Source organism: Leopardus geoffroyi, chromosome C1, assembly GCF_018350155.1.
Source record: "Leopardus geoffroyi isolate Oge1 chromosome C1, O.geoffroyi_Oge1_pat1.0, whole genome shotgun sequence".
NCBI lineage: Eukaryota > Metazoa > Chordata > Mammalia > Carnivora > Felidae > Leopardus > Leopardus geoffroyi.
Genome location: NC_059328.1, coordinates 28,452,328 through 28,466,586, shown reverse-complemented (window position 1 = coordinate 28,466,586; position 14,259 = coordinate 28,452,328). Strand labels below are relative to the sequence as shown.

General features: G+C 44.3%; 1 protein-coding gene across 4 annotated transcripts in view; it reads left to right on the top strand.

The window, feature by feature from the left end:
- GRIK3 (glutamate ionotropic receptor kainate type subunit 3) overlaps window positions 1-14,259 on the top strand; it is a 230,776-nt gene that overhangs the window by 129,391 nt on the left and 87,126 nt on the right. For all 4 annotated transcript variants that reach the window (XM_045476763.1, XM_045476760.1, XM_045476761.1 and 1 more), the window contains exon 2: window positions 9,756-9,932. In XM_045476763.1, coding sequence (XP_045332719.1) covers window positions 9,756-9,932 — 177 coding nt within the window. The remainder of the gene's footprint in view (window positions 1-9,755; window positions 9,933-14,259) is intronic.

Sequence of the window (14,259 nt, the reverse complement as noted above, 5' to 3'; positions counted from 1 at the left end):
GGGGATAGGCAAATCAGGGTAGAGAAGCAGACCGGGCTAGGCAAAGATACGGCCCCGGGTAAGATCTGGCCTTTGCCAGACGCAATATGGAGGTGCTCGGGCGGGGGCGGGGGGGGGCGGGCTCTTGCATACATGCATACAGTTATTCCCATCTTGAGGCAAGGGGACCACACTTTTGAGCCCCAGTGTTCATGAGTTATCAGTGGCTGCAGACTGTCCCCGGGGCCAAGATGAGTGGTGGAACCTCTTGGGCAAGGTGGCTCCCTTCAACGGAGAACAGTTCTCTAGAGAAAAGGGCACCCTATGAAGGGAAAATTCAAACCCGGGTCTGCTACGTCCAGAACCTGCTCTCTCAACCTTTGTGTTGTACCCAAATACGTACTGCCTTGGTGTCCCAAGACATTCAACTTTAGGGATCACCTTGCCCTTACGTGTTCAAGTAGAATGACGCCCATCCTTGCACCCTGCTTGGGAGCAGGGGAGGGGCCGCCTCTTCCAGGCCGTGTCTCTGAGGATCCTTCAGGGCTTGCAGTTTCTCCGAACCTCTCCTATTCCAACTTCTCTTCTCTCTCTCCCACCTTCTCTACCTCTTATCTTCTTTCTGCCCAATTCACCTTGTGCTGGGCGCTGCCCACCTTTCGTCACTTCCCCCAAAGAGCACAAGCTGGTGTCCGCTTTCTGCGGGCAACTCTACTAAATGTCAGGGCTCCTGCAAGGAAGGGAGGTGACAGCACAGTGCAGGCTCACAGAAACCTAAGCACCGGGCGTCACTGTACTACCACAACTCCTTCCTGCCGTGAAGGATTTCATACCGGTCTCATCGGGTTTTGGCCATGAGTCATATTCTTTTCCTGTCTCCCTCTTTGGGTCCACAGGACCTGTTCCCTTCCTCTTGGGCCCTTCTCCCATCCTCCTCGTTCAGAACTCAACTTTGCATCTTTCCTTTTCTCTGCCCAGCAATTTAGTACTATTGCAGTGTTCTCTTCTCCATCCGGGCCCTAAAGTCCTTTTACCTCTAAGATAAAGGCTGCCCTTCCCTAGAAGGGGGGATGAACTACATACAGCCCCCCAGCCAAACCCAGCCAGCTACCTGTTTTTGTAAATAAAGTTTTATTGAAACACACCTGCACCTGTTTGTTTACATACTGTCCATCACTTTCATGTTACAGTGGGAAAGTTGAGTAGACCATCGTGCCCACAAAACCAAAAATATTTACTATCTGATCCTTTACAGAAAAAGTTTGCCACCCCCTGCCCTAAAACGTGGAAGTTTAAAATTCATTTTGTTTTTATAAATGGCATTGTTTGGGGGCACCTGGGAGGCTCAGTCAGTTAAGCGGCTGGCTTCAGCTCAGGTCACGATCTTGCGGTTCGTGAGTTCGAGCCCCGCATCAGGCTGTGTCCTGATGGCTCAGAGCCTGGAGCCTCCTCGGATTCTGGGCCTCCCTCTCTCTCTGCCCTTCCGCCACTCACACTCTGTCTCTGTGTGTCTCTCAAAAATAAATAAAATGTTAAAAAAATTAAAAATTAAAAAATAAATAAATGGCATTGTTTGTGTCTTCCTTTAAGAATTACCATGAGGGGGGCGCCTGGGTGGCGCAGTCGGTTGGGCGTCCGACTTCAGCCAGGTCACGATCTCGCGGTCCGTGAGTTTGAGCCCCGCGTCGGGCTCTGGGCTGATGGCTCAGAGCCTGGAGCCTGTTTCCGATTCTGTGTCTCCCTCTCTCTCTGCCCCTCCCCCGTTCGTGCTCTGTCTCTCTCTGTCCCAAAAATAAATAAACGTTGAAAAAAAAAATTAAAAAAAAAAAAAAAAAAAAGAATTACCATGAGGGGCGCCTGGGTGGCTCAGTCAGTTGAGCGTCCGACTTGGGCTCAGGTCACGATCTTGCGGTTCGTGAGTTCGAGCACCGCGTCAGGCTCTGTGTTGACAGCTCAGAGCCTGGAGCCTGCCTCGGATTCTGTGTCTCTCTCTCTCTGCCCCTCCCCTGCTCATGCTCTGTCTTTCTCTGTCTCAAAAATAAATAGAACATTAAAAAAATAAAAAAAATAAAGAATTGCCGTAAGCTAAATTCTCTCCATATGACCTGCATTTAGTTACATCATTTTCTTCCTTGCCATGGTCAACCCTTGGTAGTATGTACCCATTTTCCAGATGGAGAAACTGAGTCTCAGAGAGATCAAGCGTAAAGGGCTTGAGTTTAGACTGAGGCATAACTGTCACCAGAGTTTAAATTGGGAACCTTTCTACTTTTGCATCCAACAGCTAAGCACCACACAAGTGCTGGGTATTTTCTGCTTATTGTTGCCTAAGCACTCCTTGAGAAGCAGGAGCCTGGTGGCAACTTCTCTTGATGTCCTAGGACCCGGTGACAGGTTGGCATGTGGTAGAGGTTGGTGGTTGTTTATGGAACTGAATCGCATATCCCCTAGGCTGGGGTCTCAGTGCCTGAGATGTGTCACCACCCTTGTGAGATATCAACCTCTCTCCTTTCCTCCCCACCAGGATGTGAGAGGCCTGGAAGATGTGAAGCCCTAGGAAATGGCTCCTTGTCCCATGACCTTTGACCCTCATTTGGGATGGGATCTATAGTGACCGGACTTCTTCCCAGGCTTTCTTTGATACATTTTTTTTTTTATTTTTACATGTTCAAATACAAAAAAAAAAAATGCATATTTATTGTGAATAACCTAGAAAAATCAAGATAATACAAGGAGCAAGGGAAACGTATCCATAAGCCCCTTCTGTCCAGAGATGTGCATTGATCAGATGTTGGTACAAATCTTTCCAGTCTTTTTTCTGTAAATATAGATAATGTGCTTTTACCTTGATAAATAGATTTCAAACTGTAATATAATTTTGTTGCTTTGGTGGGGTGGGGGGTGAAGAACGAGCATTTTCTATAACATTAAGTATTCCTTAAGAGCATTCTTTTAAAGCTTTTTCCTTATTACCAAAGCTCTTGCTTGGTGCAGAGGACTTGGGGAAAAAAAGCACTAAGCAAAAGCAATCCATTATCTTTTTACTTTCTAGAAAGAACCTCTGTTAACATTTTCGTGTATGCCCTTCTGGTATGTCCTTTTTGGTTTTAATTGGAGTTGCATTAAATTTATAAATTAATTTGAAGAGAACTGACATCTTTACAATATTGAGCCTTCTCTTCCAGGAGAAAGTTATGCCTCTCCATTTATTCCAGTTTTTTATGTCCCCCAGTAAAGTTTTGTGGTTTCCTTGGTATAAGAATTGCACACTTATTGTAAAGTATTTTATTTTCTTATTGTTGCCTTTGTGAATAGGGTCTCTCTTTTTCCTTATAATTCCTCACGGTTTATCGCTGATATATAGGAAGGCTATATGTTTGTCTCTATTTGTACGCTGGCTCCTTGATGAGCTGTTTAATTTCTACTAGGTTTCCGTCTGAGTCTCGTGAGTTTTTACGAGAACAGTAATAAGCATCTGCAGACACCATCCGGCCCCAATGATCAGCAGCTCCTCACCTTTATGCCCCATTTGTATCCTTTTCACACACACTCACCCTTCCCCTTTTGTTTTGCAGCAAATGCTGGGCACCATATCATGCCATCCTATACCCTGACTCTTTATTTTTTATTTTTAGTGTTTTATTTATTCTTGAGAGAGAGAGACAGAGCACAAGCAGGGGAGGGGCAGAGAGAGAGGGAGACACAGAATCCGAAGGGGGCTCCAGGCTCGGAGCTGTCAGCACAGCTCGAACTCACAAACCGTGAGACCATGACCTGAGTTGAAGTTGGACGCTTAACCGACTGAGCCACCACCCAGGCACCCCTGACTCTTTTTTTTTTTTAATGTTTATTTATTTATTTTGAGAGAGCACACGCGAGCAAGAGCAGAGGTTGAGAGAGAGAATCCCAAGCAGTCTCCACGCTCTGCATGGAGCCCTATGTGGGGCTTGATCTCACGACGGTGAGATCATGACCTGAGTTGAAATCAAGAATCAGATGTTTAAACAACTGAACCGCTCAGGCGCCCCTACCCTGACTCTTAATGCCTGCAAGTTGTTCTGCCATATGGGTGGCTTTTAATATATTGAGTAATTTCCTACTTTGGGACATTAAATTGTTTCTATTTTTTTCAATATCATAGTCAAGAAGATCCTTATACATAAATGTGTTTATGTGTCTCTAACTTACTCTAAATTTATATCCCTAGAAATGCTGACTCCCCAGCATTAAATTAAAATCCCTAGAATTACCAGATCATATGGTATTTTGATCATTTATTTTCCTTTAAACACATACACACAGTCACATGATGGCTTTTCTGATTAGAAATATAACACATGTTCACTGTAGAACTTTTGGAAAGTACAGAAAAACACAAAGAAGGGAATTAAAGTCACCCATAATCCTGTCACTCAGAGAGAACCCCTCTTGATGGTTTGAGGTACAGTTCTTCTCGTCTTGTTTCATGCGTGCGCCCAGCCCGTTTATGCACACCCACACACACTCACGTGCATACACACTACATGTTACAAATTGTAAGCCTGCTGGAGGCCTGAGGCAGGGGTGCAGGTTTATTTATCCACTTTTTAAAATACTCACTTTATTTTTTTTTAATATAATTTATTGTCAAACTGGCTTACATACAACACCCGCTCTCATCCCAGCTGGTGCCCTCCTCAATGCCCATCCCCCATTTTCCCCTCTCCCCCGCCCCCATCAACCCTCAGTTTGTTTTCTGTGTTTAAGAGTCTCTTGTGCTTTGCCTCCCTCCCTCTCTGTAACGATTTTTTTCCCCTTCGCTTCCCCCCTGGACTTCTGTTAAGTTTCTCAAGACCCACATGTGAGTGAAAACATACGATATCTGTCTTTTTCTGACTGACTTATTTCACTCAGCATAATACCTTCCAGTTCCATCCACGTTGCTGCAAATGGCATGATTTCATTCTTTTTCATTGTTAAGTAGTATTCCATTGTGTATATAAACCACATCTTCTTTATCTGTTCATCCGTTGATGGACATTTAGGCTTGTTCCATAATTTGGCTGTTGTGGAAAGCCGTGCTTTAAACATTGGGGTACATGTGCCCCTATGCATCAACACTCCTGTTTCGCTTGGGTAAATTCCTAGCGGTGCTATTGCTGAGTCATAAGGTAGTTCTGTTTTTAATTTTTTGAGGAACCTCCATATTGTTTTCCAGAGTGGTCGCACCAGTTTGCATTCCCACCAACAGTGCAAGAGGGTTCCCGCTTCTCCACATCCTCACCAATATGTATAGTTTCCGGATATGTTCATTTTAGACATTCTGACCGGTGTGAGGTGGTATCTCAGTGTGGCTTTGATTTGTATTTTCCTGATGATGAATGACATTAAGCATCTTTTCATAAAATACTCACGTAAAATTTTTTTTTAATTTTATTTATTTTTGGAAGAGACAGAGTGCGAGCAGGAAAGGGGCAGAGAGAGGGAGACACAGAATCGGAAGCAGGCTCCAGGCCCTGAGCTATCAGCACGGAGCCCAACTCGGGGCTTGAACTCACAAACCGTGAGATCGTACCATGAACTGAAGTTGGATGCTTAACCAACTGAGCCATCCGGCACCCCTTAAAATACTCACTTAAAAATTTTGTTTTCAGGGGCGCCTGGGTGGCTCAGTCGGTTGAGCAGCCGACTTCGGCTCAGGTCATGATCTCATGGTCCGTGAGTTCGAGCCCCACGTCGGGCTCTGTGCTGACGGCTCGGAGCCTGGAGCCTGTTTCGGATTCTGTGTATCCCTCTCCCTGACCCTCCCCTGTTCATGCTCTGTCTCTCCCTGTCTCAAAAATAAATTAAAAAACGCTGAAAGTTTAAAAAAAAAAAAAACAAAACAAAAAATTTTTTTTTTCCAGGAGCTCCTGGCTGGCTCAGTCGGTTAAGCTCAGGCTTCGACTTCAGGTCAGGTCATGATCCCACAGCTCATGTGTTCGAGCCCCGGGTCGGGATCTGTGCTGCCAGCTCAGAGTCTGGAGACTGCTTTGGGTTCTGTGTCTCTGTCTCTCTGCCCCTCCCCCACTAGTGCGCACACGCGCTCTCTCTCTTTCTCAAAATGAATAAACATTAAGAAAAACTTTAAAAATTTTTTTTCAAAATGATGGAAATAACCCAAATAAAGAAACTGAGCCACATCTGTAGAAAGTAATATTATTTAACGGTCAAAAGGAATGAGGTACTGAGACACGCTACAACATGGGTAAAGCTCAAAAATATATTAAGTGAAAGAAGCCAGACACAGAAGACCACCTATTTCTTCTTCCATTTATAGGATTCCATTTACAGGAAATGTCCAGAAAAGAGGAGTCTCTAGAGACAGAGAGTAAATTAGTGCTTGCCTGTGGCTGGGGGCGGAAACCATGATTGACTGTAAATGGGCACAAGGGATCTTACTGGGGTGACGGGAATGTTCAGGATTGTAACGGTAGCCCCCCAAGTCAGTACATTCACCACAAGTCACCATGCACTTAAAACAAGGCGCATGTTGTGGAATTTCTCAACGTAAATCATAACTTGATAAAGTTGATTCCTTAAAGGAGTGAAGAAAGAAAACATAAAAACTTCATTTGGAAAATAAAGAAAAGCACGAAGAACAACATAAGAAATCTACCTCATGGGACCGTTCACCTGTGCGGTTTTGAAAACCTCTCCTATTTTTATGTCAGTGGTAGAAATTCCTCATCTTCCTTCCATTCCTTCCTTCCTTCCGTTCTTCCTCTACCGACATGGAATCACACTGCAGCTTATAACCTTTGCGTTTCACTTAAGACTATGTAGTGAGAGGGGCGCCTGGGTGGCGCAGTCGGTTAAGCGTCCGACTTCAGCCAGGTCACGATCTCGCGGTCCGTGAGTTCGAGCCCCGCGTCGGGCTCTGGGCTGATGGCTCAGAGCCTGGAGCCTGTTTCCGATTCTGTGTCTCCCTCTCTCTCTGCCCCTCCCCCGTTCATGCTCTGTCTCTCTCTGTCCTAAAAATAAATAAACGTTGAAAAAAAAAAATTAAAAAAAAAAAAAAAAGACTATGTCGTGAGAGGTTCCAAATCATTAAATTTTTGCTATGACATGGAAATATACAGCTTACTGTGGTTTATTGACTTTGTCCCTGGTGTTGGACGTCTCTAGACCCCCTGCCCCATGAATGATTGGTGTGTCCACCATTGCTGTCAGAGTCAATTCCTAGAAACCGAAGAAATTGAGTCAAAAGTATTGAGTCAAAGACCTGAGCATTTTTAAGGCTTTTGATATTTTCTGGTAGCCACCGGGAAGGCGGGGTGTACCAGTTCTCACTTCCATCAAAAGCTAGGCAGGCGTCTGTTTCTAAACACACTCAGCAAAGCTGGGTGTTATAATTTGTTTTGTGTTTGCCCACGGGATGGGCAAAACATGGTATCTCACTGATGGTTGAAATGGAGTTTATTTGATGTTTAGGGAGGATACACATTTCTTAATATGTTAACAGCTCCTTTGTATTATTTAGAAAATTTTTTTCAATGTTCATTTATTTTTGAGAGAGGCAGAGAGACAGAGCATGAGTGGGGGAGGGGCAGAGAGAGAGAGAGGGAGGCACAGAATCTGAAGCAGGCTTCAGGCTCTGAGCTGTCAGCACAGAGCCCGACGCAGGGCTTGAACTCACAGACCACAAGATCATGACCTGAGCTGAAGTCGGACGCTCAACCGACTGAACCACCCAGGCGCCCCGTGTCATTTTTTTTTCTTTAGGGAACTATCCTTTGCACATTTTTCTATTGGAGTATTTGGGTTTTTTTCATTAAGTGTTTATTTTTTTTTTAATTTTTTTTTTCAATGTTTATTTATTTTTGGGACAGAGAGAGACAGAGCATGAACGGGGGAGGGGCAGAGAGAGAGGGAGACACAGAATCGGAAACAGGCTCCAGGCTCCGAGCCATCAGCCCAGAGCCCGACGCGGGGCTCGAACTCACGGACCGCGAGATCGTGACCTGGCTGAAGTCGGACGCTTAACCGACTGCGCCACCCAGGCGCCCCAAGTGTTTATTTTTTTTTAAATAAGATCGTCAACTTTTATACGGCCAAGTAAGTTACAAATATTTTTCCAGGTTTGATGTTTGCCATTTAATTTTGTTTATGGTACTTTTGATCGATTATTATTTGATACATATTATTTCTGTAGAGTTATCCATGTTTCTCCTATGGTTTCTGACTTTACTGTAATTCCTGGAAAGGCCTCCTCCACCTCAATATTGTGTAACATTCACCTATATTTTCTTTTTTGGTACTTTTATACTGTCTTCTTTCCTCCTTCCTTCCCTGACTTTCTTGCTATTTAATCTTTAATCCACTTGGAACTTATTTTGATATATGGCTTAAGATTGGAATCTAACTTAAATTTCTCCCAAATAATGGAATAATTGTCTCAGCACAATTAATGAATAATTTATATTTTACCTACTGATTGGAAATGGCCACCTTTGTCGTGTCTTAAATACTCATCTCCACTTAAATCTCTCTCTGGGGGCTTTTTATCTCATTCCGTGGATCTGTCTGTATTTTCATATGCCATTAGGACATGTTTTTAATTATTTTGGCTTTTATGATCCATTTTAAATCTGGCAGTGTAGATCACCTCTCTTCTCTTCAGGCTGTTACCTCCCGGTTAGCCTTCCAGATGCATTTGACAGTCATCTTGTCAAGTAAAAGAAGAACCCTTCTATGATTCTGATAGGAATTGCATTAAATTAACTGAAAAATTAATTTGAAATAAACTGACACCTCCATTCTTGGGCCTAACCATCCTGGAACAGAACATGCCTTGTCATTTAAACTTACTGTTGTTATCTCCCTACTGTAGTGTTGTTGTCGTTTTTAATGCTGAAATTGCATATTTCTTATTTGCTCTATTACTAGCTATTTAATGTTTTTGTCAATGTTATAAAGGAAATCTTTTGCAATTAGGTTTTCTTACTGATTGTTGGTGATATAGAGAAATGGTGTTAGTTTATGCTAACTGATCATCTAACTCGACCCTCCTACTAGTTCTTAACTAGTGTTTGTTTTGGGGGATTAAGGGGTTGTAGGAAGTCATTTATAACATTTGCAAGCATTTTTTTTTCTTTCCAAGAGGTGTGCCTCTAAATTCTTTTTCTTATTTTGTTGGTTAATGGTGTGGCGTGGATCTTTATCCCTCCTTTATTTCTTTAATGGGAATGTCTCTAGTGTTCACCATTAGTGTGATATTGAAGGCAGATTTGAGCTAAAGATGTTTCAAGGCGGTGACTTTTCTGGTGCTAGTTTATTAAGCATTCTTAACAGCAGTATATATTGGATTTTATCAAATGCCTTTCTGCATCTTGTGAGTTGATCATGTGTTATTTTTTTTTCCTTTGAACTATTGATGTAATGGAATGATATTCATAGATTTCTTTATGTTGAACCACCCTTTCTTTATATTGACTATAACTCTACCTGGTCATGTTATCCTTGTCACATTCTAATAGATTCTACTGGCAAGCACTCTGTTGAAAATTTTCATAGCGATATTAATAAGTTGGTCATTTTATTTGGCTCTGTTTGCCAGTCCCTGGCTGAGTGAAATGAACTAGGAGAATTTTCCTATTTCTTATGCTCTGGCACAATTTCTACGTATAGGAATTATCTAGGATATTGTTGAACATTTTTTTAGGGGAAAATCTTGCCCATAAAACCTTCTGAGCCAAGCATCTTTGTTGGCATGCCCCTCCTTCCCCAGCACACATGATTTTACCTCTCTCTCGCAGGAGGAATCTTTGAGTATGCAGATGGCCCCAACGCCCAGGTCATGAATGCCGAGGAGCATGCCTTTCGATTTTCTGCCAACATCATCAACAGGAACAGGACTCTGCTGCCCAACACAACCTTGACCTATGATATCCAGAGGATTCACTTTCACGACAGCTTCGAGGCCACCAAAAAGGGTGAGTATGCAGCCTTGACTATTGTCTTCCAGGTTTGGGGATAAAGGAGGAGCCTGTTTGCTATCCAGGGTCCTGAAAATAGGCCAGAGCTCTTGGTGGGCTTGAAGCTTAGAGTCTATTCTGTCTGGGTTGGGGTCCTGCCTCATTCCCAGCTCAGCTTAGGCTGTGTCATCCCCTAGGTTGTCCATCAGGAATTTCCAGGCCACTGGCAGGTGCCATGAGGGAATGAGGGGCCATGGGAGCAGGGCGAGGATGAGGGATGGGGGTCTGAGATGGGACTGGAGAGGTCGCATCAGATCCCCAACATCTTTGAACCGAAGCTGGCATTTTCAAACTTGTTTTTTTTTTTTATTGAAATATTATCCAGATAACAATACTTAAAATACATATAAAACAGATAATGTATAAGTTCAAATATGCAACATTTCCTTGCCATAAAAAGACCTACTGAAAACAATGAAGTTGCTTCTATGGCTACAATGATTTCACCCCAGAGGCTGTGGGTAACACTTTAAGTTTGACATTCAATACATTTCCATGCTTTATTTTGGCTTCACAGTAACAAGAAAATTATAAGTCATAAAAATAGGTCTTAGTAAATCCAATCAGCTTTCCCACACCTGAGTTTTAAGAAACAAAATAAATGTTGGGTTGCAGCCTTCCTTATTAGTGACACACTCACAATAAGTTCCTGTAACTGCACAGAAATGACTGGAGAACTTTATTCCAACATTGTCAGGAGAAAAAAAACAAAAAACAAAAAACAAAAACAAGGCAACTTGCCAATACCTGAATGAGCTCACAGTTCCCAGTGTGTCGTATAGCACATTTGAGTATACACATACGCTTTTCTTGTTACTGTTTTAAAAATATAGTTTATACACACACACTCACACACGCGTATTTAACTGAAATGAACTTAGAGGCTCAAACAACTCTAGAAATAGCTTCCGTATATCCCTAGATGTCCACGGAACTCTATTTATAAAATCTCAGGCCTAAGGAATCCCATTCCCAGGAAAGACAAGGTCATCCTTCCTATAATTTGTCATCATAGCCCTTTGCTTTTCTTCTTCAAGGCCCTTATCACAATTTGTAGCTAAATGATGGTGTGTGTTTGATGTGTTTCCCCTTCTCTCCAACACTACTGAAAGGAAGGCTCTCTCTTGTTAGCTGATGTAGCCCTAGCACCTAAAAGACTGGTGAGTAGTGTAAGTGCTCAATGAAATAATTACTGAGTGAATAGATGAATGAATGATGTGAGAATGGAGCGTGGAAGTCTGAGCATCGTTACCCAGGCCCCCTGTCAGCTAAGCTTAGGGACAGCATCATTCATGTATCTTGGGAAGATCTCCTTGGTCTTCCTAAGGGGTTACCAATAGCTAATCATGGTCTCCTGGGCTCCATGGTCTCCTGGGCTCCCAGCTAATCATGGTCTCCTGGGTCTCTGCCAAGGTGCTTCCTGATGCTGGTTCTGTTTTCCAAAGCCCCATCGTGGGTAGACATCTTAACACAGAAAGGCAGTGTAGCGTGAGCTTGGAGCCAGAGTGCCTAGCCTTACACCTTGTCCATGCTGATACTAGTTGTGACCTTGAACAAAATACCCGGTGCCTCAGTTTTCTCATCTGTAAAGTGGACACGCTTCTGTGAAGCGCCTAGAACGGTATCTAGCACGACTTGGCTCTTATTACATTGGCTGTCTTGCTCTCTACCCACCGAGTCGTCAGGTTAAGGGGCCTCACATCTACAGGCACCTTCTCCACTCCTGGCTCCTGTCCCGCCTCCCTGCTCCTCCGTGCCTTGTGAGCTGAAGGGCCCAGGATTCCTGACATTGAGCACGATTCCCTGACATTTTTGAGACTGCTGCCTTGAGTCTCAGAGCCAACTTGCAGACAGACTAGAGCATCCCCATGCTGTTAGTCTCGAAGAGTGGTTCTTTGCCCATCACCCTTCTCCCTGTGCTGGTATGCCCCCCTCCCTACCTGTGTCTTCTCAGCTCTCTATCCGCTTGCCCTGTGGCCAACGCCGTGCAGTCAGATATCCACCTCCCTACTGAGAGTTCCTGCTGGCATCCTCTGCCTGGCCTCGTCCAGCTAGAAAGTAACTGAACTCAACCAAAACTCCTCAGTGAAAAGGTGAGGACATAGAACAAACGCCTGGAATCAGAACAGAGTTTCACGTGGGCACGATGACCCCAAAGGGCTAGGCTGGGTATTCTGTTCGTTTTTTTTTCTAAAAATCACTAAAATAATATGACAGCTCTTTAGCGGCACACTTGTGAGTCAGCATAGGGACCTTCCCCAGCCAGCACTGAGCTTGGGGCAGAACTCCAGAGCCTTCTGAGGCACTTCCTCCAGCAGGAACTTAGAGTCCCAAACTATGTGGAACTGCCAAGTGGTGGGTGACTAGGCCTGAGACAGAACCACCCAGCTCTGGAAGTCCAGTCAGACCGATCCAAGTGACCAAAGCCACACACACACACACACACACACACACACACACACACACACACCCCATCCCCCACCACATGCCTTGTTGGCTTAAAAGCTTGAATGGTGTGTCCTGTTTTTCTTCCCTCACATCATCAGAGCCCAAGGGGGTCTGTCCAGTCTAGCCCAAATGTGACCTTCCAGCCACTCTCGTGCCATATGCTCCCTCGGCCTCTGGGTTCCAGCCCTACCTGCCATCCTCCGGGTGCCATGCTTCCTCCCACCTCACGGATTTTGCACATGCTGTTCTCTTTGCTTGTAATGCCCTTCCCCTGTCCCACCTCTGCCCTGCCATTCGTCTAGGTCCTCGGGGGAGCCTTCCCCAAGTCCCCAAACCAGGTCAAGTCTTCACCTCATAAAGCTCTGGACTTTTCTTTCACAACCTTGATCCATGGATATGCGTGTGTGTGTGTGTGTGTGTGTGTGTGTGTGTGTAATTATGTGACTGTTGTCCATATCTTCTGCTAGATTACCCACCTTTTTGTCTTTTCACTGCTGTGCTAAAGAACCATTGTTCTGACGGCTGGTGCCATACATCATTTTGCCTGTTTTTGAACTCTACGTAAATAGAACACCAGTGTGTACCTTCAGCGTGTATAATATACCTGTGAGATTCATCTAGGATGTTGAATATAGCAGGAGTCTCTTCTTCATTGTTGTATAGTGTCCCATTATATGAACATACCACAATTTTGAAAACTCAATTTATTGTCAGACATTCGAGTTACTTCCATTTGGGCCCACAGGGTAGCGCTGCCCTGATCGTTCTGGTAGATGTCTTGTGGCACACAAGTGTGCACATCGTTTGGTGGGTAGACTCCCAGGAGTTAGAAGTACGAGGTCACAGGATGCCATATGGTCAGCGAGACACCTTTCCAAGTTACAGCACCAACCCCTTGGGCATCCGATGGCAGTGGCAATCGCTCCACGTCGTCACAAACACTACGGGTAAAGTCAGTTTTGTTTCTGGTGGTTCATGTGATGGATATCTCATTATAGTTGTACTTTGTATTTCCCTGGTGACCAGAGATGTTGAGCATCTTTTCATATGCTAATAGGGCATCTGAAGTTTCTCTTTCCCGGAGTGATTTTTGAGGCTTTCGACCACTTTTAAAATGGAGTTGCGGGGCGCCTGGGTGGTGCAGTTGGTTAAGCGTCCGACTTCAGCCAGGTCACGATCTCGCGGTCCGTGAGTTCGAGCCCCGCGTCGGGCTCTGGGCTGATGGCTCAGAGCCTGGAGCCTGTTTCCGATTCTGTGTCTCCCTCTCTCTCCGCCCCTCCCCCGTTCATGCTCTGTCTCTCTCTGTCCCAAAAATAAACGTTGAAAAAAAAAATTTTTTTAAATGGAGTTGCTTGTCATTTTCTTATTGACTTGTAGGAATCTTTTACATAGGGCGGGTAGGAGTCCTTTGTGGGACTTAACGCATCGCATCGCGTAGAGGTGCCACAAGTGAGCTTGCCTTTTTCCTGTCTCTTGAGGAACAAAGTTCTTAATTTGAAGAAGTCTGATTTATCCATATTTTCCATTACATCTAATGGCTTTGGGTTCTATATGTGCCTGTCCTAAAGTTATGAAGGTTTTCTCCTGTGTTCTAGAAGCTCTGTTGTTTTGTCTTTCAAAGTTGGCTCTATGATCTGTCTCACATCGATTTTCTGTGCATGGTGAGAGGTAGGAGCTGAGGTTTATTTTTTCGACGCAGTGTTGGTGAGAGTGAAAACTGGTGGAGCCTCTCAGGGGAGCTGTTTGGAAGTGTTCCTGGCCACTTTATTGATAATAGCCAAACGTGGGAAATAAAGGCCCATCGACGGAAGAATGGACAGATTGGGGTATAGTTATA